General features: G+C 46.4%; 1 protein-coding gene across 1 annotated transcript in view; it reads right to left on the bottom strand.

The window, feature by feature from the left end:
* The window catches only part of LOC310753752 (putative helicase senataxin), a gene marked incomplete at its 3' end in the record, with an annotated part of 215,300 nt that overhangs the window by 41,655 nt on the left and 148,092 nt on the right, over positions 1 to 25,553 (bottom strand). Inside the window, exon 12 of the mRNA XM_083595096.1 lies at positions 15,120 to 15,287. Coding sequence (XP_083451222.1) covers positions 15,120 to 15,287 — 168 coding nt within the window. The remainder of the gene's footprint in view (positions 1 to 15,119; positions 15,288 to 25,553) is intronic.

The raw sequence follows: 25,553 nt of genomic DNA on the forward strand, positions 1-25,553 counted from the left end.
ACGATCCTAACAGTCTGTATATAGAGTGTAAATAAATAGTAGCTTAGGTCTACAAAGTCCCACGCTTGTTGCTGCGTAACGCTAGAAGTATAGTGTGCATAAATCAAGCTGATTTATGTTGCTGGAGCACCCTGGAGAAGAAGGGAGATGCCTTTTTCAGTGCTGCACACATCGGAGGACGCTCAGAGTTTCAGGGGCTTGCAGGGGGCCCCAGGGCAAATTCCAGCAGTTGAATCCCAACACTAAGTAAAAGCGAAAACAAAAGAAGTGCCATGGTCGGATCACTTCCTGCGATCCTTCACTTTTCTGCGATCCATCACTTTTCCGCGACCCTTCCCCTCTGCAGGGAGGTGGGACCGATTTGGATGGTCTGCCCCCGCCACTTAATGGATCCAAATGTGTCAGGGGTCTGCCTTCAAGGGAGGGACAGACAGGAACGTACAGACAGCCTCCTCCTTTGTTGAGCAGCTGCACCTTGTCAGTCTGGTGAAAGCGAGCCTTTAGGAGAAACGGATGACGAGAGAAAGGGGGGGAGGATGCAAAGGCTCAGTCAGGCTGAGATGAGCCACGACACCGCTCCCAGGGAGTTGGAAGTGCCTCTTCCATCGCATAGTTTTTGCCAGGGAATTACACGTAAGGAAAAGAGGGGGAGAGGGGTTTTCCCGGGCTTTTATGCTGGAGGGCAAACAGGAAAAAGGCACTTCCGGAATCTGCTAGTGATTGAGGCAGACATTGATTTTGGACCTCTGGACTGTACATAGTTTTGCACTCAATAAAACCTGTAAAAGACAGGTGGGAGTCCTGGCTGTTATCTTCGTGAGCAACCACACACACTTCTCACAAAATGGTTTCCAGAGAGTGGTAGGGAATGTTTTATCCCATGTTGATGGCCTTTCAGCGGATTCCCTGGTGGACTGCTGGAATGCGGAGTTAACCAGGGCTATCGACTGTCTGGCTCCAAAGCGCTCCAACTGAATGGAGCCCGGACAGCCCCGTGATGTTCTCCAGAGCTGAGGGCGATGAAACAATCACTGAGACAGCTAGAGAACCAGAACCAGTGAAGGGGGTGAATGTCTTGCGTGAGTGTCTGGAGGCAGTTGGAGGATGGATGGTGGCTAAAAGATTTAGATTGAACCCTGACAAGACAGAAGTACTGTTTCAGGGGGGCAGGAGGTGGGTGGGGGACTGTCACCATCAGTGTTTCTGCTGGGTTTGCATCAACCAAATTCAGCCTGGTTAATACACCAGCAATTTTCTATGTTTGGTGTACCAGAAAATTACCTGCTTGGTCCTTCTCCACCTGCAGAGAAAGATAGTTGGATACCTCACCAAGATCCTTCATGTCAAAGTGCTCCTTCAGCTGAGCTAGGGTGCTTTGGTACAAAGCCTGATTCTTCCAAAACAAAAGAAGATCATCAAAAAAAAAACACAATACCGTTTGTTTTGCCCCTCCTCTTTGACAAACACACATGCCTTGGTGAAAACCTAGAGAAAACAATGTCTCAGTGAGTTTTGTGTCACAACACCTGGCACTCTGCTTGAGGCCATATAGGGACTTCCGTAGTTTACAGACCATTCCCTTCTGTACCTGCACTCCATCAGGTAGAAGCATATACAGCTCCTCCCCCAAAATCCCGTACAAAAAAAGCTGTGTTCACATCGTGATGAGAAACGTGCAGTTTCTCCTCTGCAACAATCTTGAGCATTAGTCTAATGCTCTCATACTTGACAGTGGGTGAGTAGGTCTCATGGTATTGGAGAGCCAGTGTGGTGTAGTGGTTAAGAGCGGTAGTCTCGTAATCTGGGGAACCGGGTTCGCGTCTCCGCTCCTCCACATGCAGCTGCTGGGTGACCTTGGGCCAGTCACACTTCTTTGAAGTCTCTCAGCCCCACTCACCTCACAGAGTGTTTGTTGTGGGGGAGGAAGGGAAAGGAGATTGTTAGCCGCTTTGAGACTCCTGAAGGGGAATGAAAGGCGGGATATCAAATCCAAACTCTTCTTCTTCTTCTTCTAGTCCTGTCCTGGTATCTGTGAAAAACCTCTGGCGACCAGTCTGGCTTTGTGCCTGACAACCTTGCCATTCTGGTCTGTCTTGGCCTTGAAGACCCATTTGCTGCCAACCAGCCTCATTCCTGGGACTGTTGGCACCAGCTCCCAGGTTTGGTTCCTATTCAAGTAATCAACTTCAGCCTTCATGGCATTAAGCCATGGTTCAGCATCCTTCAGGGTTAACTCCTGGACCTCTTTGAAGCTTGAAGGTTCCCACACCTTTTCTGAGCTACCAAGAACAGCAGTTGCTGTCTTAGCAAACTCATCAGCAAATCTCTTTGGAGGTTTGCCTTTTGTGGCTCTTTCAGATCTGCGTGCTAGATGCAAGTCTTCTGCACTCATCTCCTCCTTCTTAGGAGAAAAGTGGCCAATGGTGAACAGGGGTTCTTCCAGTTCAATGTCAGACGCATCAGATGGTCTGACTGAGGCCTTTGCGCTCTTGTAGTCTGCTGTGTCATCACTGTCGCTGACAGCAGCAGCAGCGCCGCCCACTGAGCTAGAATCCGAACTCTGATCATCATCCTCAGCTTCCTCATCATCTTCATCCTCCTCTGAGTGACTCTGGAAAATTCCCACACACCCCCCCACTTAGGATTGTACTCAACACTCTTTGTGAACCTAATGGACAGTCATGAATACCCTGTATGCACCCCATGAACAAACCATGTGCCCCACGCTTCCCAAGCTTGCTGCTCTGTGGGGTGTGGACCCACATGTCAGAACCAAAGATTCTCATGTGCTTGACGTAAGGTTTCTTACCAAACATCTTCTCATAGGGAGCACAACCAATAGGCGATGACAGTCTCCTATTATACGTATAAACAAAAGTATTCAAAGACTCCGGCCAATATTTCTCAGGGAGATTGGCATCATGCAACAAGGTGGTTTTTTTTTCTTAAATAATTTTTATTAACTGGCCAATCACATCAAATTAAATCACATCACATAAATTCCGAATTACAAAGCCGAATTTTAAATTTTGTTGGGGGGACCCATATTTCAAGATCCGAAGGGGAATTCTGATCATCTTCTTGCTGCTGCGTTAATGTCCAAATCAGTCCAAATCAGTCCAAATCAGTCCAGAGTTCATAATTCTATCCCATCTTATCTTGCTGTTTCCACATCACATCTTGTTCATATATTTTCTCTTTTTTCTTTATGATCTCTTCTGATAGTCTCCTTAAGCCGATAAACACCAATAGTAATAATAATCCTGTGTGAATTTTCCGTTCTTCCAATCCTCAAATCGAGATGGTTTCCATATATCATCTCCTTCATAGATAATGTGATGGGATGTTGAGCTGCTTGTGCATAAATTTCCTAGTCCCTCAGTGTTTGGCTAAGTCCACAAACCACTGTCTGTAACGGAGCTCCATAAGCATGGCTCCGTCAGTCGCTGGCAGAATCCGACAGTGGGCGTTTACGGAATTTCTTCCAGCATAACAGCTCCTTAACGGAAACACGTCTTCTGGACTCTCTACGTGACAATTTCCAGCGAGGAGTGGGTGTCCCTATAGGAGGTCCTGAAACCTCCTCGCTGTTCTCGCTGGAATTGTCTCTGAGCCATTCTTCTGACTCGCTTTCCCTTGGAGCTCTTTCTCGCCCCCTGCTGGTTCCCTCCTCCGCTGATAAGTCTCTCTCAACCTCTGGGAGCCCTTGCACCACCGGTTCTTCCGATGACAGTTCCCTGACATCCACCTCCCCTCCAGGGCCCCCTCCACCCCCTCCCCTCCCTTCCTCTGCTGGAGGCGAGGGAGCAAAACCCCTGAAAGAACTTCCCTCATCTTCCGAAGTCTCGAACATTTTCCTCCACCGGTTGCTGTTTCGGGTTTCTAAGTACTCATCCTCCTCGGAATCTATTCCTTCTTCCCACTCAGACCCCGTGAATCCTTCCAATTCCTCCTCCTCGTCGGTGGTGCCAAAGTACTCCCTCCGGAACCTCGCTACTGACTGAGGTTTCCTGGGGAACCTTTGATGGAACGCTTCGATCAAGACCTCGTCATTGACTTCCTCTGCCGTTACCCAGGTGTTTTCTGACTCCGGTTCCCCTTCCCACACTACCAAATACTCCACCTGATTACCCTTCCACCTGGAGTCGAGGATTTCCGCCACATGGTTGCTGCTTTCCCTCTCTTCTAAGACTGGTCCCTGTGGGGAAACCCCTTCTTTTTCCCCCCTATACGGTGACAGTAATGACCTGTGGAATACTGGGTGCAGTTTCATGTGGTTTGGTAACCGGAGTCTGAAAGCTACGGGGTTAACCTGTTGAATGACCTCAAATGGTCCCAATCTTTTGGGTCTCAATTTCTTGCAACCCCCCTTGAACGGCAGTCCTTGGGTGGACAGCCACACCTGATCCCCCACCCTTATGGTTTCACCTTCCCTTCTGTTCTTGTCTGCCTGCTTCTTATATTGTTCTTTGGCCCTTTCTAAGTTGAGTTGGAGTTGACGATGGATCGCTTCCATTTCTTCTACAAAAAGTTCTGCGGCTGGGACGCTCCATCTCTCCCCTCCTCCCCCTGGAAATGCCCTGGGATGGCACCCATAATTAGCCAAAAAGGGGCTCATCCCAGTGGACACATTCTCCGCATTATTGTAGGCAAATTCCGCCAGCGCCAACTTTTCCACCCAATCGTTCTCTCTGTCATTGACATAACACTTCAGGTATTGTTGGAGGATACAGTTTGCTCTTTCCGCCTGCCCGTTGGTTTCTGGGTGCCGGGCAGTCGAAAAATTGACCTCCACGTGCAGTAAGCTCATGAGCTTCCTCCAGAACCTGGACGTGAATTGTTTGCCCCGGTCTGAGACCACCCTCAAGGGGGCGCCATGCAGTCTAAAAATATGTTCTACAAACAATTTAGCTGTCTCTTCCGCCGTGACTGCATGTGAGCAAGCTACAAAGTGGCCCATCTTAGTTAACAGGTCTACTACTACCAGTATGGCGGTTTTCCCCTTGGATTGCGGCAGATCAGTCATAAAATCTATCGATACCGCCTCCCATGGCCCCTCTGGTGTGGGCAACGGTTCTAACAACCCCGCCGGCGCCCGCCTTTCTCCCTTGGCTCGCTGGCATTGGTCACACCCTCTTACATACTCCCTTACATCTTCCCTCACCCTGGGCCACCAAAATTCCCTGGTAACCAACCACATGGTTTTGTGTTGCCCAAAATGCCCTGCTGTAGGGCTGTCGTGCATCTGTTTGAGTACTCTCCCTCTCAATTCCCCTTCGGGTATATATAGTGCCCCTTTGTAATACAATGCCCCGTTTCTTTCTTCAAAACCTCCGGAGTTTTCTCCCTCCCTCCTTAGACCTTGGAGCTTATTCTGGGCGTATTCATCATTCTGCGTCTCCTCTACCAGTTCCCTTTGCCCCACCAACGCCGCCCCACACACCCAGCGGTCCTCTGGGATGATATGTCTCTCTTCGGGTGCTCCCTCCCCCTCCAAATACTCTGGTTTGCGTGAGAGAGCGTCCGCCCTGACGTTTTCTGGGCCTGGCACATAGCAAATTTCAAAATAAAATTTGGAGAACTCCTGTGCCCATCTCACTTGCCGTTGGTTGAGCACTCGTGCCGTTCTCCAGTACTCTAAATTCTTGTGGTCCATGCATACTTGCACCTTGTGTTGTGCACCAATTAGTAAGTGTCTCCATTTCCGGAACGCTTCGTGAATGGCGAGTAGTTCTCGGTCATATACCGTGTAGTTCTTCTCGGATTTGTTTAACTTCTGCGAGAAGAAGGCACACGGTCTCCACTCCGACTTATCCTTCCCCGGCTGAAGAAGCACCGCCCCCACCGCCTGGTCTGATGCGTCAGTTTCCACTCTCATGGGTTTTTGTAAATCCACGTGCAGGAGCTGTTCTTCCGAAGCGAAGACCTTTTTCAATTCTTCGAATGCTTGTTCCGCTTCTGCCGTCCAAACAAATTTCTTCTTGCTGCTGAGACAGTCCGTGATGGGAGCCGTTAAATGGGCAAAGTTCTTGATGAACTTCCGATAAAAGTTCCCAAACCCTAAGAATCTTTGCACATCTTTTTTCGTTTTCGGTGTCTTCCATTCCAGTACCGCCTGGACCTTGCCTGGATCCATGGCTAATCCCTTGTCTGACAAGCGGTACCCCAGGAATTCCACCTCCTTGGTGTGAAACTGACACTTCTCTAATTTCACCCACAGTTGGTTTGCTTGCAGTCGGCTCAACACTTCTCTGACGTCCTTTACATGCTGCTCCTCATTCTCTGAATAGACTAATACGTCATCTAGGAAGGCCACACAATTCTTGTAGAGCAGAGGTCCCAGGACGTGGTTCATGAACGATTGAAAACATGCTGAGCCTGCTTGTAATCCAAAGGGCATAACGAGATATTCGAAAGCCCCTAGAGGGGTGAACATTGTTGTCTTCCATTCATCCCCCTTCCTTATCCGTATCAGGTTGTATGCCCCCCTTAGGTCCAGTTTAGTGAAAATTTTTCCCTTCCTCACCCGGGTCAAAATGTCATCAATCCTGGGCATGGGGAAAGCCACTGGTTCCGACACTGCATTTATGCTCCGGAAGTCCACTACAAGTCTAGGTTTATCCGTGTTTTTTTTGTCCACAAAAAACACTGGGCTGCCCCCCACCGCTCTGGACTCTCTGATGAAACCTCTCTTCAGGTTTTTGTCAATAAACTCCCTCAACTCCTGCATTTCCCTGTCTGACATGGCATACAGCTTGCCCACAGGGAGCTGGGCTCCAGGGACTAGATTGATCTGGCAGTCAAAGGGTCTATGCGGTGGTAGTTTGTCTGCTTCCCTTTCGCTGAAGACATTGCTCAGGTCAGCGTATTGTTTGGGCACCTTTCCTTTGTCCGTTACTTCTGTTCCTGCTAGAAAGGCCTTTGCCCCTTCTGGAGCCTTGCCCTCTTTGCAATGTTCTAGGCAATGTGCTGACCCAAAGGAGACCACTCTCTGATGCCAGCCCACTAGCGGATCATGCAACGCTAGCCAGCTCATCCCCAAAATAATGGGAGCCCCTCCCAAGGTGGCCACATTGAACGCTATTCTTTCGGTGTGCCTGGCTACCCTCATTACCATTGGGACTGTCTGTAAGCTGACTTCTCCTCCCAACAGCTCTCTCCCATCGATCGTGGTCACCTGCAAGGGGTTGCTTAAAGGGATTGTCTGTATCTGGTGTTCTGCTGCAAACTCCTTGCTCATAAAATTACAGGAGCTGCCTGAGTCCAATAGCGCCCTTATCTTTAAGGGATGTCCGTTTGGCAGCTCTAGCAACACCTCTATCACTAGGGCTGGTCTCGGAGGTTCCGGCGTGGGCACTTTTACTGCTCCTTGGCCTGACTGCTGTGCCCTGATGGTGGCAGTCAGGCGCTGGCTTTTACTTGGTCCTGCCCTTCCTCCTCCTTCCCCCCAACAGCTCCTGCCATCCCTTGCCATTCCTTTCTTTGTGTACAGACTCTGGCAAAATGACCTGGCTGCTGGCAGAGATAAAATTTCTTGGGGCTCTTCCCCTCCTTCTTCCGCCCTTCACTGGGATTTGAAACTGCCCGCGCGCGCGCTGTTCCAACTTCCATCGGCTCTGCGGGCGGGAAAGTTGGCTCCGGAATCTCTGGAATGCAGAAATCCCTCCAACGCTCCCCTTTCCCTTCCCGCTTCTCCAAGGCTCTAGCCTCCTGGCGTGCTCCAATGGTCAGCGCTGATTTGGTCAGCTGGTCCATAGACTCGGCCCTGGGCGCCCGGGAAAGTTCGTCTTTCACAGCCGAAGAAAGTCCCTCTTCGAAAAGCATTTGAATGGGTTCCGCTGACAGATCCCACCCCAATTTGTGTATCAACATAGTAAACTCAGTCCAGTACTCACGGACAGATCGGCTCCCCTGTTTACAAGCCATCAACTGTCTGCGCACCACTCCCTGTTCAATGTCGCTGGAAAACATCAGGTCCATGGCGCGAAAAAACTTCCGTGCGTCTTTCAAGACTTCATTATGCCCTGCCATCAGGGGTCTAACCCAGTCTCTCCCCCTCCCCCTCGAGATGGCTAACCACAAACGCCACTTGCGATTCCTCGTCGGGAAAGTCATCAAACTGCAGATTAAGAGCATACTGCATCTCTGTCCTAAAGGCTTGATAGTTCCTGGGATCCCCCCCAAACTTCTGCACCAATCCTGGCATCTTTCTTGTTTGTGGGGGGGCCTTTGCCTTTTCTGCATCCTGAGCCCTCCTCTCATCGAGCCTCGCCGTTTGCAGGCTTGGACCGGCTCCAGCTCCTCCTGCTTCTCCGGTTCCGGCTGGGTTGCTCATGATGCCTCTCTGCACAAGCGGCTTTCAGGGACTGTCGGATTGCTGTGATGGGATGTTGAGCTGCTTGTGCGTAAAGTTCCTAGTCCCTCAGTGTTTGGCTAAGTCCACAAACCACTGTCTGTAACGGAGCTCCATAAGCATGGCTCCGTCAGTCGCTGGCAGAATCCGACAGTGGGCGTTTACGGAATTTCTTCCAGCATAACAGCTCCTTAACGGAAACACGTCTTCTGGACTCTCTACGTGACAATTTCCGGCGAGGAGTGGGTGTCCCTATAGGAGGTCCTGAAACCTCCTCGCTGTTCTCGCTGGAATTGTCTCTGAGCCATTCTTCTGACTCGCTTTCCCTTGGAGCTCTTTCTCGCCCCCTGCTGGTTCCCTCCTCCGCTGATAAGTCTCTCTCAACCTCTGGGAGCCCTTGCACCACCGGTTCTTCCGATGACAGTTCCCTGACAGATAACATCGCTCTTTCCATCATAATCTCGCAAAACTGTCGCTCTTAAGTCCCTCTGAGGAGTTTAACCCACAATATATAAACAGCTCTATTTCTCTCTTTCTCCTCCCAGACTCAAGACCTCCGACAGAACTTCCCAATATGGCAACGGCATTTTTAACTGCGTCATTCCAAAGCTCTTATACATTCCACGCTCTTCTTAAAACATGCTTTGGTTCGAAAGTTTATCTCCACACAGCCTTAAATCCACAGCTTAAGTCCTTAAAACGACATTTCTGACTCGTGAGGGGAGGGGATTCTTGTTTAATCACATAAGAAAAGAAAGGAAAGTTTTTTCCCCCTCCCCCATCAGTCATTTGCCGTACTGTGTCTTGGCGTATCTTCTCATGTTTTATTCTTGTCTTGTTTTATCAGAGATCTCTTCTGTTAGCAGTCTTTACTCCCCCTTCTTCCTTGAAATATGTGCATTCGCTTCATCCAAATTGTTTCTTTTGAAGTTCTTGCAGCTAGTGGCGCGAATCAGGGACGGCGTCCAGGAGTGCCGAAATCCCACAGGAGGGCTTTGTGCCTCGTGCCCCCATCCCCACAAATTCGGGGGTGTTATAGGGCACAGCAGGCAAGGGCCGTCCCCCCCACCATCCTGGGGGGGTTAGGGAGGCAAATTACTCCCATCATAGCCTCCAAATTACCTCGTGTGGGTCGGAGAAATGTTATTGTCAGCCATCTTCCAATGCACCCCCTAGTGGCCCCCATGCAACAAGGTTTTTAGGCCTTGCAGCAAAGTTTGGTTTGCCCACTCGCAAAGTCCATTCTCCCATGGAGATCTGGGACTTGAGAGGTCGTGCTGGAGTCCCTTCTCAGTCAGGAAAGCTTCAAACTGCTGAGAAGTGAATTCACCGCCTCGATCAGTAAACAAACAGCCAATGCGTTTACTGTGAGCATTCTCCAACTAAGCACAGAATGCCTTGAACCTAGGAAACACTTCTGACTTCTGCTGGAGCATAAACACATGAATGTACCTAGAAAAAGAATCAATTAAAACCATGAAGTACCTTGCTCCACCCAAAGAGGGAGCAAGTGGACCAACCAGGTCTGCGTGGACTAGCTGGTAGGGTTTGGAAGCCTGTCTGCTAGACACCTTGCCTTTTGGAGCAACCTTCACCTTGTTCTCTGCACAAGATACACATTTCATGTGAAACTTACAGGGCTTGATGTTCAAACCCTGAACCAACCCAGGCATTTTGGCCAGTGCCTGCCAAGACATGTGACCAAATCTTCGGTGCGCCTCGTGAATACATCCTGCATGAAGAACTTTGTTAGTTTGTGCAACACAACAAGATTCAACATTAGACACACCAACAGCTTTGTCATCATAAGTTATCAAGAACAAGCCATCAACAAACTTTGCATGCAAAATGTCCTCTTTACCCTTCCTGATGACACAGATGCCCTTCTTGAAAGAAATCTCAAAGTCTTGCTCAGTCAGCTGTGGGATGCTGAGCAAATTGTCTGCAGAATCTGGAACAAAAAGTACTTTGCTGATGATTGTATGCAGACTTGCCAGTTTCACTGTCCCGACTCCTGCAACTCTCAGAGTCTTACCATCAGCCTGCTGAATTTCCCCATCCTGAGGTGTGAAGGAAATAAACAGATGCCGATCCTTCGCTACGTGCGTCAACGCTCCTGAATCCACAGCCAATCTGCCTTTGGCCTTTGGAGAAGCAGTTCCAGCAAACAAAGCCTTGTTTTTCACCAGCTTGGGTTTCTTGCCCCCCTGCTTCTGGCCATCTGCAGGCTTCTTCTTTTGTTTCCCTCCAGCCTTTGGGCAATGACGTTGTAAGTGACCCTGATTTCCACAGTTCCAGCACTTCACAGTTGCCAACGCCTTGGCTCCCCCTGGAGGCTGGAATGCTCTCCCACACTGCTCCCCCTGAAGCACAAAAGCTGGTTCAGCTGCATTCCTCCAATCATATTCGTTTTGCAAGGTCACCAAAACTTTTGAAGCAGTGAGCTCCTGCGCAGGAAGAGTTGCCAGCTGGCTCGCCACAGCGCGGCAGCTCACATCTAAAGAATCCAGGATAAGGATTGCAAACAGAGATTCTGGCATGTTGAAACCTCTTTGAGTCAATTCTGTAACTTTAGGACATGACTTCTGAGGTCCCCCCCCCCGGCTCCAAACACTTCTTGTGCAGCTTTTTGAAGTAAAGCAACACAGACCTAGCTTCTTGTTGGAGATGTGAGGCCTGAAGCCCCTCCCACATCTCACACGAGCTGGTCTTGCCAGCCAGGGTAATTAACTCTTCTGGAGCTACTGAGAGCAGAATTACCCCCATGGCTCTTGAATCTTGTACAACCCATGCATCAATCAGAGGTGCTTGGGGGTCCTCAGAAACAGTGTGCCACACACCAAGCCTTCTCAATTGGCCTTGCAGTACCTTGCCCAGGTCTGATAACTGTGGCCATTAAGCTTTGGGCACGGAACCCCATCTGAGACTTGTAAAAGATCCATTCCTGCTCTTCACGCAAGCCTTAGAACTGGATACAATTTACAATCAGCCTTATCTTAAGCACGTCGTAAATCAGACATAGCGTGCTTCTCTCTCTGGCCTAATTGGTTCTTGGCACAGACTTCAAAAGCCTTCTAGCTGTGGCCGGGACAATCAGCTTCACATATCTCTGTCTCTGCTGGGAGCCATCAGCAGTCTTACTCTCCTGTAAGCGCCATGGATCTGGGCCCAAAACCCTTTTGTTGGGATACTGCCAGGAATCGGGGGCATCAGGCAGGCATCAGACAGGCCCCCAGCTGGCTCCAGCCACCAGTTGGCAGCCGGTCTCCCTTGGAACAGCATCAAACAGTGACACAAGCCTCAGATACGTTTAGAGACCCGTGCATGCTCTGTCAGCGGAGTGTGTAAATCACCTCACAGCAGAAGAGGCAGACAGAGAGATGTGCAAGCATAATGTACAGCATTTATTCAGCATAGTTCAGGAACAAAGGAAAACATGTCTGCATCCCTTCGTGTTCAGCAAAACAGCAAAGCAAAAGCTATATGCAAACGGAAGTTCCCAGCGAGTGCTGAAAGTAAACAGGCATGTGACACACAACAGCCTGTTCCTGAATGGGGCAACTGTGCCCCTGAAGGACCAGGTGCACAGCCTGGGAGTTATTTTGGACTCACAGCTGTCCATGGAGTCCCAGGTTAATTCTATGTCCAGGGCGGCTGTCTACCAGCTCCACCTGGTACGCAGGCTGAGACCCTACCTGCCTGCGCACTGTCCCACCAGAGTTATTTTTTTTTTTTATTAAATATTTATTGGTATTTTCAAAAAACACACAACAAACAAAAACAAAAAAAATAAACAAAATAAAAACAACACAAAAAAGCATATTCAAAACTAAACAGAAAAATAGAAAAAACACATACAGTTTCTGATACTTATTTTCCTCAACCTTGTTTCTCAGACCTCCTCACACCTCCCCTTCTTGTATTCCAATTTAAATTGTCAATTCAGCAAGTCCTTAACTTATTTCTTCACCTTAACTTAAACATTTATTCTAACATACTGTTATTTTACTTTATTTCTTTTTTCCATTTCCTCCATTTATTTTTAACAGCCTTATTTTCACTTAATTTAAAAAAAAGAAAAAAAAACCAGTTTCACCTTATTGAAATTACTCATCAATACTTATACCTCATTAATTTATTCTTAAACCTTTTTCCTAAGGTCGACCAAAATTTCCCTTCCACGGTTTACCCAATTTCCTTACCACTAACAAAATATAGAACAAATAAAGCAATGCAAATTATCCTTATGTACCCTTTGGATTCCCAACCTCCACCCACCCTTCTCCCGGTTCCAGTCCCCAACCAATATCCATCAGTCTTTATATTATTTATTTAGCCTGGAGATCTCAGGTCCGAGGCCCTTATGTCTCTCTCAGTTCCTTTCTGCCGGTCTCTTTGATAGACCTTGATGTTAAGCCCCAGGTCTCGGAGGGGCTCCGGCCCAACAGAATCGGTGTTACTTCTAGCCAGTCCTCCATACTTAAAAGCAAAAGCAAAGCCTATGGGGTATTCCAACTCTTGTTTCAAATTTCTTTCAAATCCAAATGTCCCCACAGCTCCAGCTTCCACCTTCAACAAATTTATAATCCTCAGGTCTTCAGATCTCCTCAAAAGAGGATCTCTCCATTTTCCAAATTCCCAATCAAACCAGGCTTTCCGCATCCAGTTTTTATTGTCCTTTTTTATCATCATGTCAGGCCTCATATTGTAGCTCTCCTTTGACTCCTGCAAACCTCCATCTCCTCCTTCGTTTTCTTCAAAAAGAACATATTGCTCCATCGTGTCTACGCTTTCGGTTTCATTTATTTGTTCAGTTGAATAGGCTTCCTGTTTCAAATCCTTATCAGACTCCAAGCTGTTGTTTACTGTCCAGTGTAATAGCGATACCTCTGTAGACAAAGCATCGTACTCATCTTGTAAGTTTCCCAAGAGAACCAGTGCTCTGTCCAATTCTGCTTGGAATTTAGACACTCCAGCCATTTTTGTAATGTAGTATCCTTGTTACCCCTCTAGGGGGATTTAATTCCTTAATCTTCCTTTCAGCTCAAAAACCAAAAGTCCAGTTATTTTGTATCAACCTTATTTTCAACAAGTTATCCCGAATAAACCAGCAAAAACAGCAGAAACAATGTTCTCTTTTTCCAGCTGACAACTAGCTGACTAGCAGCTCACTTGACAGCTGTCAAAATCTTCCATGCAACAGGCTTTCTCATCGGACGTTCCCGGGTCTAGGGGGGGGTGTAGTTTCAGCTCCCAAAATTCTTTTTATCCTCCAGAATATCTTCTTATAATGTCCAAACCGTGAGGTCAGGATCTTTGTTGAGAAAAGCAAAAAACAGATTCTCTCGACCTTAGCTGCCCAGTCCTTTGCTTTAAGTTGTTTACAAAGAGGGGGGGGTGGACTTCCTTTTTAGCCCCTTCCCGCTCGTTCCAAATCCAGGATAAGAAATTTTTTAAAGTTCCAATCTCCGTATTACTCACGGGTTGATGTTTTAGGATCCAATCACTCTTAGAAGAAGTTGGCGCTCTCTGTCAATGGCTTGCGGCTTCACTCCGTAGGCGAGGGAGTACTCTCAGCACCACGCCTTACCCTGCCTCCGTTCCAAAGCCTTTAAAGAGGCTCCGTCGCGGATTGGGGGGGCGCAAATGGTGCCCGCCGAGTCTCTGTGTTCACAGGCATCCGCGCCTGTGATTTTAAGGGTCCCCGCTTCGCCGCAGCGGCCAGACCCAGACGCTACGGAGCCGATTCCCTCCGGAGCTCGGAGGGAATCCGCCATTAAACAGTGGCACCAACCCGGAAGTCCTGTCCCACCAGAGTTATACATGGTCTGGTTATCTCCTGCTTGGACTACTGCAATGCGCACTATGTGGGACTACCTTTGAAGGTCAAAACAAACAAAAAAAAAATTTCTTTCCAGTAGCACCTTAAAGACCAACTAAGTTAGTTCTTGGTATGAGCTTTCGTGTGCATGCACACTTCGTCAGATACGAAGGTAGGTATCTGACGAAGTGTGCATGCACACGAAAGCTCATACCAAGAACTAACTTAGTTGGTCTTTAAGGTGCTACTGGAAAGAAATTTTTTTTTTTGTTTTGACTATGGCAGACCAACACGGCTACCTATCTGTACCTTTGAAGGTGACTTGGAAACTACAACTAATCCAGAATGCAGCAGCTAGACTGGTGACTGGGAGTGGCTGCCGAGACCATATAACACTGGTCCTGAAAGGTGTACCTTGGCTCTCAGTATGTTTCCCAATACAATTCAAAGTGTTGGTGCTGACCTTTAAATCCCTAAACACCCTTGGCCCAGTATACCTGAAGGAGCGTCTCCACCCCCATCATCCAGCATGAACACAGAGAACCAGCACTGAGGGCCTTCTGGCGGTTCCCACTGCGAGAAGTGAAGTGACAGGGAACCAGACAGAGAGCCTTCTCAGTAGTGGCGCCCTGTGGAACGCCCTCCCATCAGATGTCAAGGAGATGAGTAACTATATTACCTTCAGTAGATATCTGAAGGCAGCCCTGTATAGGGAAGCTTTTTAAGGCTTAATGTTTTACTACGTCTTTATATACGCTGGAAGCTGCGTATGGAAGGCAGGATACAAATAAATTATATTATTATTATTATTATTATTATTATTATTATTATTATTATTATTATTATTATATTACTACTGGAATGCCATTTGTTGTCCAGCCTTCTCGATATTCTCACACATCTTACAAGGACCAGCACATGCAGGGTGTTACCAACCTGCCCTACCTTGCTGAGGATTCGGTAAAGGAGCCCAAGGATAGTCTTAGATTTCCCAGTCCCAGGTGGCCCATGGATCAAGCAAACTTTGGGCAATGAAGGCAGCTTCATCACGAAGGTGTAAGCAGTTTCAATAGCTGTCCTTTGATCTTCATTAAGCTCCTTCATGTACGAAGACTGTGGGGCAAAGGAGAGGACAAAGGTGCATCTCTCACCAGAACGGACCGTTCCGAGATTTCTGTGACCTAGTTCACACTAATACAATGCCAAACCATGGCTTAGTGTGAGCATGTGGGTTCGCAGAACAGGAGACTGTGATGGCTTTGCTTACAGTATTCTACTGCTGTGAGCTAGGTCTTGGTTTGGGCTACAGCAAGTTTTCCAAACTTAAGCCTGTGGTTTGCCTCACTTAAAGTTTGAACCACATGTCCAAGTCCAGAAGACACATGCAAGCCAAACCATGGTTTAGCTCACAGTAGCAGGACCTCAAGGCGAATCAAACTAGCCACCATCTCCTCTTTGAGCACCTGCAAGTTTGCACTAAGATATGGTTTGGTTTAGCATTTTCTGCAAACTGACCCTGCGTTATCTGTCCTCACTTCAGAGGTACAAAAGCCCCAAGGATTTGGAAGTCTCTCTTCAATGGACCTCTCATTTTGCAGAAAATTGCCACAGGAATGTTATCACAATGTCATTCTCTCCTAAGGCCCAAGTTCAACTTTCAGGAGGAAGAGTGGGATATAAATTGAATAAATAAATGAAGAGGAAGGAGGAGACTGTGGAAGACTGCTGCTGATGTTCATCAGCTTTGTGCCAACCAGATGTTTTGGACTACCAGTCCCATCAGCCCTGGCCAGCATGGCCAATGGTTGGAGGTGATGGGAGTTGTAGCCCCAAACACCTGGGGAGTGTCAGGCTGGGGGAAGGTTGGCTTAAGACAGGTAATGTGCGCTCAAGCTTAATTTTGGCTATGGAAAGACAGGTGGGACTCAGTGAATTTCCCAAGCAGCTAAATTTCACATCCATGTGAGATACAGCCAAACAGGAGACAAAAAAGGTGTAGATGGAATTATGCACTGGGTAGTGGCAGGGGGACCGTTTCAGTCCAAGGGCCACATTCCTTCCAGAACAACATTCTGAGGGCCACATGGCAGGGACAAAAGTGAGCAACGCAAACATGGTGGGTTTTACCTTTCTTCACATTCAAGACACCACTCTCCTCCCAAATTCAGGCAAGCAAGAGGCTTGATCAGAGCTCAAGGACACATCCCAACCAGGCAGATAACACCACCACCACTCAAGGAGGGTGCAAAGCAAGGCCAGTGAAGGGCAAGGCCTGGGTGTCTCTAATTCATTCTCGCATTGCTGGATCATGTGATCCTTATTTACATTCCACACTGCTGGAAGTGTGGGAACAGAAACTCAGACAAGAGAACTTCCGTTCTGTGTGTTCTTATTTTTCTGCTCTTTGTTCTCTGCTTTCAGACAGAGAAGACGTGTGTGAGAGACACTGCTCACACCAGTCATGTTTTGTTGTTTTGATTTGCTGTAAATTAATAAATTTCGTGATGCCACACGCCTACACAGCCTCGCTTCTTGCAGAACTCTGCTAAGCATGCATACAGCTCCACTGGATGTATGTCACAGTTCTCCTGCGTACAGAGGAATGTACACACACTGGGGACAGTGTGTGTGGCCTAGGCAGACTTGCAAGTGCCAGTCAGAGAGGCCTGAAGGGACTTCCGGTGGAGCGCGATCCTGCCGCGAGGATTTTTCCGTGAGGAGAATCCTGTGCTATTTCGGGCGAAAAGGGGTGCTACAGGGCGCAGTAGCCCCCAAATTTAATCTCTGGGGGGTCACCCGGAGTGACAGGTTCCCAGCGAAGCCAGGAGCAGCCCGGCCGTCAGGTAACTCCAAAAGGAGCGAAGAGAACGGCGGAGCGGGGCTGCGGGCTACGGGAAGCCATTTTCTACACCCGAATAGCGAAGCCCGAGCTTGCAAGAGAAGCGCTCCATTCTCAAATAAAAGAAATTCGGACCTAATTGGATTATAATTTCATGGTAACAAATCAAGGAAAGATTCGAAATATAAAGAGAAAAAATTGGAGTTCAGCTGTCATCTGGAATCAGGATAGATGCAGATAGAAAAAGGGACACGTCAGGGGTGCCCAATTTCGCCATTACTTTTTATATCAGTCCTGGAAGTCTTGCTGAATATGATCAGAAAGGACCAGCTGGTTAAAGGGGTACAGGTCGGAGCTAAACAATACAAATTGAGAGCATTTGCAGGTGACTTGGTACTTACGTTACAAGAGCCAGAATCTAGTACTAAAAGGGTTTTAGAACTAATTCAAGATTTTGGCCAGGTTGCAGGATTTAAATTGAATAAATCCAAAACTAAGGTATTGGAGAAAAATTTAACACCTATGGAAAGGGAGAGGTTTCAGAATGAGACAGGTTTAACTGTGGTTAAGAAAGTGAAATATTTGGGGATCAATATGACAACTAAAAATGTGAATTTGTTTAAAGATAATTATGAAAAATGCTGGACAGAGGTAAAAAAAGATTTAGAAATTTGGTCAAAATTGAAGCTTTCCTTGTTGGGTCGAATTGCAGCTATAAAGATGAATGTATTGCCTAGAATGTTATTTTTGTTTCAAACATTGCAAATTATTGACAAGATGGACTGTTTCAAGAAGTGGCAGAAAGATATTTCAAAATTTGTCTGGCAGGGCAAGAAGCCCAGGATAAAATTTAAGATATTAACTGATGCAAAAGAAAGGGGGGGATTTGCCCTGCCAGATTTTAAACTTTATTATGAATCAGCGGCTTTTTGCTGGTTGAAAGACTGGCTACTTCTTGACAACACAGATATCTTGGATTTAGAAGGGTTCAATAATACTTTTGGGTGGCATGCATATTTGTGGTACGACAAGGTCAAAGCTCATAAAGCTTTTAAAAACCATATTGTCAGGAAAGCACTGTATAATGTCTGGATTAGGTATAAAGACCTGCTGGAGAATAAAACTCCCAGGTGGTTGTCCCCAATGGAGGCAAAGGCCGTGAAAAAACTTAATATGGAGTCTAAATGGCCGAAATATTGGGAAATTTTGGAACAAGAAGGGGATGTAATGAAATTGCAGAGTTATGAGAAATTGAAAGATAAAGTGAGAGATTGGCTCCATTACTACCAAATAATGGAGGTTTTTAAGTCAGACAGGAAAATTGGCTTCCAGGTGGAAAAATCAAAACTGGAGACAGAACTATTAGAATCCAAAACTAAGAACTTGTCAAAAATGTATAACTTGCTGTTGGAATGGAATACACAGGATGAAACAGTTAAATCAGCTATGATCAAGTGGGCACAAGATATTGGTCATAACATTATGTTTGAGGACTGGGAACGGTTGTGGACCACCGGTATAAAATTTACGGCATGTAATGCCTTAAAAGAAAATATTATGAAAATGATTTATAGGTGGTACATGACTCCAGTCAAGCTTGCAAAAATTTACCACTTGTCTGATAATAAGTGTTGGAAATGTAAAGAGACTGAAGGTACATTTTTTCACCTTTGGTGGACTTGCCCAAGGATTAAGGCTTTCTGGGAAATGATTTATAATGAAATGAAAAAGGTATTTAAATATACCTTTCTGAAGAAACCAGAGGCCTTTCTCCTGGGTATGGTCGGCCAATTGGTGCCAAAGAAGGACAGAACATTTTTTATGTATGCTACAACAGCAGCAAGAATACTCATCGCAAAGTATTGGAAGACACAAGATCTACCCACCGTGGAAGAATGGCAGATGATAGACTATATGGGACTGGCAGAAATGACCGGCAGAATCCGAGACCAGGGAAAAGAGACGGCGGAAGAAGATTGGAAGAAATTTAAGGACTATCTTAAGAAACATTGTAAAATTATTGAAGGCTAGAACGATGTTGATTCAGAAATTAAGGGGTTAAAAGCTGTAATGATTATGTGATTAAGAAAAGAAAGGTTAAAAATTATATAGAAATTAGGGAAAGGATTTGCTGAATTGACTTAATTAGAGAATGGAATACAGAAAGGGGAGGTATGAGGAGGTCGGGAAAGTAAGTTTTATGAATATAAGGGATGGAAACTATACTTGTTTTGTATGTGTTGGTTTTTTTTTTTTGGATTGTATGTATTTTTATTGTTTTTGTTTTTTATTGTTCTGTTTTTTCTGTTTTATATAAATTCCTAAACCTTAATAAATATATTATAAAAAAAAAATGGAATCAGGATAGATGCAACGCGGCGCGCAGAGCTGGAAAGGGAAAGTGAGTTGCCACTGGCGGTTACTGTTTTCTTTCTCTCCTAGAACTTTATTTAAAAGTAACTCTTTAAGAAGCTACAAAGTTTTAAGACTGCTAAAGTTAGAAAGGGAGAGCAGAAAGTTAAGATTGAAGAAGTTTGTGGTCTTTGATGCAACAGAGGGAAACATAGAAGGCTGAAGTGCTTTGTTACTTTCACTTTTAAAAGAACAAAGAACACTGAAACGGAAAAGGAGCTTCCGACTCCATTATTAAAACTCTATTGGAACGACGGTTAGGTGGAAACAGCGGATAAAGGTCTTTTTAGACTTTATTAAGGGAATCCTTAATGCTAAATAGGATTATAGCTGCCTCTGTCACTTAAGCATATTAATTACAATTGGGAAACCCCCTTTTTTCTTGCCTTTTTTTATGAATTGGGAACTTTTAAGTCTAAAACTGCGTATATTAAAGGAACTGTCTGAAATTTCATTTATTACGGCCATAGGCCCATACAGGTAAAAACAACACATAAATAACAGCTTGTGCCGTAGGGAAGAAAAAAAGAAAGAAAAAAAAGCAGTCGCTAAAACACCACTATAACAATAAAATACTATAAAATGGAAAGGCATACTACGCCTTAATTAGCTTGTAGTGCTCCTTGGCGTCGCTTTTGGGAAAGGACAGCAACCAGGAACCTAGCCACCTTCAGGGTCGTGTGGGTATCCTTGTCCTGCAAGATTTGGGCAAGGTGGAATTTTGGTGGGGTACCCTCTAGTTTCTGTATGATTGATCCCAACAAATTTGCCCGTGGCACATTGAACAAGGGGCAAGTGAACATAATGTGCTGGAGCGACTCCGGCGTCACCTTATCACATTTGCACACGGCGGGGGCTTGGCCCTTTGAGAACCTATGTCTCAGGACATTGGAGGGGAAAACGTTAAACCTCGCTTTGGTGAAGGCCAGTCTATGTGCAACAGTCGAAAGGGAGGAGAGGTATGATGGAACGCAGTAAGTTAAAGTGATACCAATGTTCTGGGGCGAACAAACACCTCCCCCCAGCGTATAATTTCGCTGTAAATCGATGTCATCCAGTCTTTGGCGGATCAGTCTTTGAGCAGTGATTTGGTCTAGTTTTAGGGAATCTGAGGGAGAGATTCCATAACTCAGGAGTTTGGCATGAATTCTACTAGTCCAAAGGCTAGATAATTCATCTCGCCATAAGCATTGGACAAGGTAATGGTTTGGTAATCTATGCCACAATGATAACCAGTAATTGAAGACTTGCTTCCACAGGCAAGTTTCTAAGGATGCGACCTTCAATTCTAGTCGCATGGCTGTGTTGCTTACGCACAGGGGGAGCATTAGGAGCCGACGTAGGAATTGGCTTTGCAGAGTCTCAAGGGGAGCAAGATCTGTCATCACGGCCCAGAGCGGGGCAGCATAAGCAAGCACGGCAACCACTTTTGCCTTGAACACCTTTAGGGCCGAGGGAACATGCAAAGCTCCGTCCGAAAAGAAGAATCGGAGGAGCGCATATGACAAGGTTTTGGCCTTGTTAAGTAGGTGTTGAATTTGAGCTTTCCACCCCAAATTGTATTGAAAAATAACTCGTAGGTATTGAAATTTTAGGACTTGCTCTATTTTTGCTCCACCAAGCTTCCATTTGTATAATCTCCGGCTTCTGGAGAAAATCAGAATCTTGGACTTAGCATGGTTGATGGTTAATTGATTGAGTTGACAATACGTGGCAAAGATCTTCAGAGCTCTGGTTAGTCCAACACGTGTATAAGATAGAATTACCGCGTCGTCCGCATATAAAAGGAGTGGGCAGCGGTAATCCGCTAGTCTAGGCGTGTGTGTACTTGGAGATGAGTTAACTAGGGGTGCTCGCATGTCGCTGATGAATAGGTTGAATAGGCAGGGAGCCAATATACATCCTTGGCGCACTCCCTTGTTTATTGGTATCGAATTTGTAAGGTCGCCCGCTGGAGTGAATCTCACTTTGGCAAGGGTACCTTCGTGGAGCTGGCTTATGAGCCATAAGAGTCTTCTATCAATGCCCTGTTTCGCAAGTTTCTCCCAAAGAATATTTCTAGGAACGCTGTCAAAGGCTGCCTTTAGATCTAAGAAGGCAGCACAGAGGTAGCCCCGGGGAGGGGAGGAGTACTTCCGTGCCAGATGATAAAGAACTATCGCATGATCGGTTGTAGAGCGTTTAGTTCTGAACCCTGCTTGTTCGTGGCCAATCTGGTTAGTCTCATCTACCCATCGCAATAATTTAGTCATCAAAAAGCTGGCATAAATTTTCCCTATGATCGAAAGGAGGCTGATGTTACGGTAGTTTTCCGGCTCCGTTGGAGAACCTTTTTTATGAATTGGTACTATAATGGCCTCCTTCCATATTTTGGGGATGAGACCGGAAGCGTTGATAGCATCGAAGGTTTTGGCCAAGATGCCGGCCCACCATTTTGGGTGTAGTTTGATGGCTTCAGCAGGGATCAGGTCGGGCCCAGGGGCTTTGCCCTGTTTCAGCTGAGCTATTAACTTGGCTATTTCGTCAGGATCGGTGGGAGGCCAAATAGGTAGGTGGATAAACAGGTGCATCAGATGGTCAGAGGGAGCATCTGCCTGTGAGAAGCATTTCTTCAGGAACAGTTCCCAGAGATGACTGCCCTTGGGGAATTCCTCCCCCTTCTGTTAATCAAAGACCAGAATTCCCTGGATCTGTGTGGTTTTGAAGCAGTAATCAAAGCCTGTAATGAAATCCCCTGGAATATCGGGGAGGCATGTGCCATTCAAGGGGACCAAATTCAAACGGATGGCCATTTGATAGAGGAGTACTCCAGCCTCATTTGCTCTGTGGTCCTTAGAAGTTCTCTTCATGATATGTTCCAGGTCATAATTATCAAGGTTTGGGGTAACCCACCATTTGGCTTTAGTCAACGAGTCCCAATTTGCTGCCGTATGGGCATTAAAATCGCCACCTATTATGGCCGGGGTGTTAGGAAACTTAACATAGCATGAGAGCAAATGCTCTTCTAGCGAGCCCCATTTAGAGCCCAGTTCGAGGGAAGAACCCCCAGGTGGCAAGTAAACATTTGTAACTAGGAGCGAGATCTTTTCCCCCGCAATCAGCCCGGTAAGGGCGTAGGGAGGCAAGGCCTGTACTAGAGTAAATTTAGAATGTAGGTTGAGGGAGATGCCTATTATTAGGCCCCCTTTAGGGCGGCCTCCTTTCAGGGAGGGGCAGGCAGGGAGTTCTAGAAGCTCAAAGCCATTTAGAACAATTTTCTCTACTTCCCACGATTCTTGGAACAAGATGATATGAAACCGATTGATATACTCCAAGAATTCTGGCTCATGTTTTTTTTCCCTCCAGCCCGCAATGTTCCAGCTGAGGACTGATAGGGGGGAGTTCCTGTTGTGTTCAATTCGCTGTCATTTCAGGGAGAGAAGTGGGTCCTTTGGAGGCAAGGCAGACCCCACAAAAAAGTCAGTTATTTTACTTTGCATGGCAGGCACCTGCTGGAGGTACCTAATCTTGGAGTTGGTAGTGGGGTGTTCAGACTGGGACAACAGAGCGGGTCTCCCGCTGGCTATCCCAAGGGTGGCCACTTCAGTAGGAGACTCCACACGATTTGCTGAGACTGCCCCACCGCGAGGTCTGAAGGTCGCCAATGAAACCATTTGATTTATATGTCCAGCCGGGTCTTCAGTCAAATCTGGATCATTTTTTGATGTAGGTGGAACACTCCCCTGACCTGATGCTAGCAAAGGTACTGGGGATGCTCGACGTACAGATACCGTTTGTATGTCGGGTCTGTGCCGCTCAGGGGAATATGAGGACTCCAATTCCGGCATTGATGGATTAGATGGTAAGGAATTGTTTTGGTGGAAGGGACTCTGAATTACACTCTTCAGCGGGGGACTCTTGGAGGGCGAGTCAAAATTTATCAAGAGTTGGGATGAAAGGCCAACTTGTGAGGCAAAACCTGGGTCTGCCAAGCGTCGATGGGCTTTGCCCACAAGTGGGGGAGGCATGGGTTTAGGAGCTGGACTGAGGTGTGGAAGACTTCCTGCTTCCTTAAAACACAACTCCGAAAAGCTGGCATGGTTATCCTGAAAAGTGGGCAGGACTTTTCCGTTCTTCTGAACATATATGAGCTGATGATTAAGTACTTCTAATCTATCAATTATTTCTTGTTGTTCCCTCGGTGGAAGGTTGCCAAAGGTGGCTAAAAGCTCTCTTTCCTCCTGCGGGGTCAGAGAATTACTTGCGCCAGTGGATTCCTTTAGAGCTCGTGGGGACGTAGAGTAAGTCCAGTTTCGGTACGGATGGATATCCTCCGGAAAAGGAGGCTCAATATCCCAAGGTGCTCCCGACCTCTCCGACAGGGTCCGCTCCGTGCCGTAGTCGGCAAGTAGAAGGGGATGGATCATGCTATCCATAAAAACTCTTGTTGGGATGATATCATACCTAGCCAAGAGTGATTTCTGCCTGATGATAGCTGAAGGGATCCTTGGAGAGTAAAACGCAAGCATCACTCTCTGTTGCCTGAGGTGCTGGTTCAAAGGTAATACTGCAATGAGATCGCATTGTGTGATTTCTATGTTTAGGAGGTTGCTTAGTTGCTTTTTAACCCCACCCAAGGTGAGCCACCTTGCTGACCCTACCCCGATATTTAGGCAGATTTTCTTAGCTTGCAGGGACAATGCTTGATGTTTCAGTGCAGTATTTGGTTTATATTTAGGGATCTCACTTCCTTTTTTGGTTGAGGGTAAGGTCCTCTGGCACTTCATTTCCCCCGTATCTACAGTTGGTTTAGACTTTGACCAGAGGTTATCAATTTTCTGTTCAAGGCTACATAGCTGGGAGGATAGCACATCAATCTTCTTGAATATGCAATTAAGGGTTCTGACCACAAGATGGAGATGTTCCTGTTGTTCTTGTCTAGCGCAGTCCTCGGCTCCGGCGTCCTGCACCACCCCCAGTGGGGAGCTCCCTCTTCCTCCGAGCTTGCCGTCCGCAGTTTTAGTCTGGGGTAAAAATAATTCCTCTGGAGTTGACGTTGTTTCTGGAGACGTTAGAGGGTAGAAACGGTTCTGAGTTTTCACCCTATAGCAGTGATCAGTGGGGACACTCCATTTGCCAGACACGGGGGGGGGTCGGTTTTTGATTGTTTAGTTCTTGGGGAGGGCGAAACCTCGTCACAATCCCTTCGGCGTTTGCCTTGGCCCATCGTTGTGAGTCTTTTAAAATAGCAGTGCTTAGAAGGTAATAAAAGTAGTAAAAATAGAAATACAACCGGATGTGGGCCGGCGCAAAGCCAGTGAGTCGAAGGCTGCTTCCAAGGCTGCCGGAGAATACAGTTATTTGCTCATTAAAGCTAATTTACGATGCAGGCTTTACAGTTATCAGTAATGTGAGCTCCTGGCATGGGCTCCAACACCCTAGTACAATCTTCAGCAAGAGCTTGAAGGGCTGGGAGCCGCAACACAAAGTTTAGGGCGGATTCGAAATGAATTGTTCTGTTTTTTCTGTTTTATATAAATTCCTAAACCTTAATAAATATATTATAAAAAAAAAATGGAATCAGGATAGATGCAACGCGGCGCGCAGAGCTGGAAAGGGAAAGTGAGTTGCCACTGGCGGTTACTGTTTTCTTTCTCTCCTAGAACTTTATTTAAAAGTAACTCTTTAAGAAGCTACAAAGTTTTAAGACTGCTAAAGTTAGAAAGGGAGAGCAGAAAGTTAAGATTGAAGAAGTTTGTGGTCTTTGATGCAACAGAGGGAAACATAGAAGGCTGAAGTGCTTTGTTACTTTCACTTTTAAAAGAACAAAGAACACTGAAACGGAAAAGGAGCTTCCGACTCCATTATTAAAACTCTATTGGAACGACGGTTAGGTGGAAACAGCGGATAAAGGTCTTTTTAGACTTTATTATGGGAATCCTTAATGCTAAATAGGATTATAGCTGCCTCTGTCACTTAAGCATATTAATTACAATTGGGAAACCCCTTTTCTTTCTTGCCTTTTTTTTTATGAATTGGGAACTTTTAAGTCTAAAACTGCGTATATTAAAGGAACTGTCTGTTACCCTAGTGGAAGGAACGAGATACTACAATTTGTTTTTCTCTGATTTTTTTCCTGGCGAAGGAAT

This window comes from Podarcis filfolensis (assembly GCF_964270895.1).
Source record: "Podarcis filfolensis genome assembly, chromosome: W".
NCBI classification, from domain to species: domain Eukaryota; kingdom Metazoa; phylum Chordata; class Lepidosauria; order Squamata; family Lacertidae; genus Podarcis; species Podarcis filfolensis.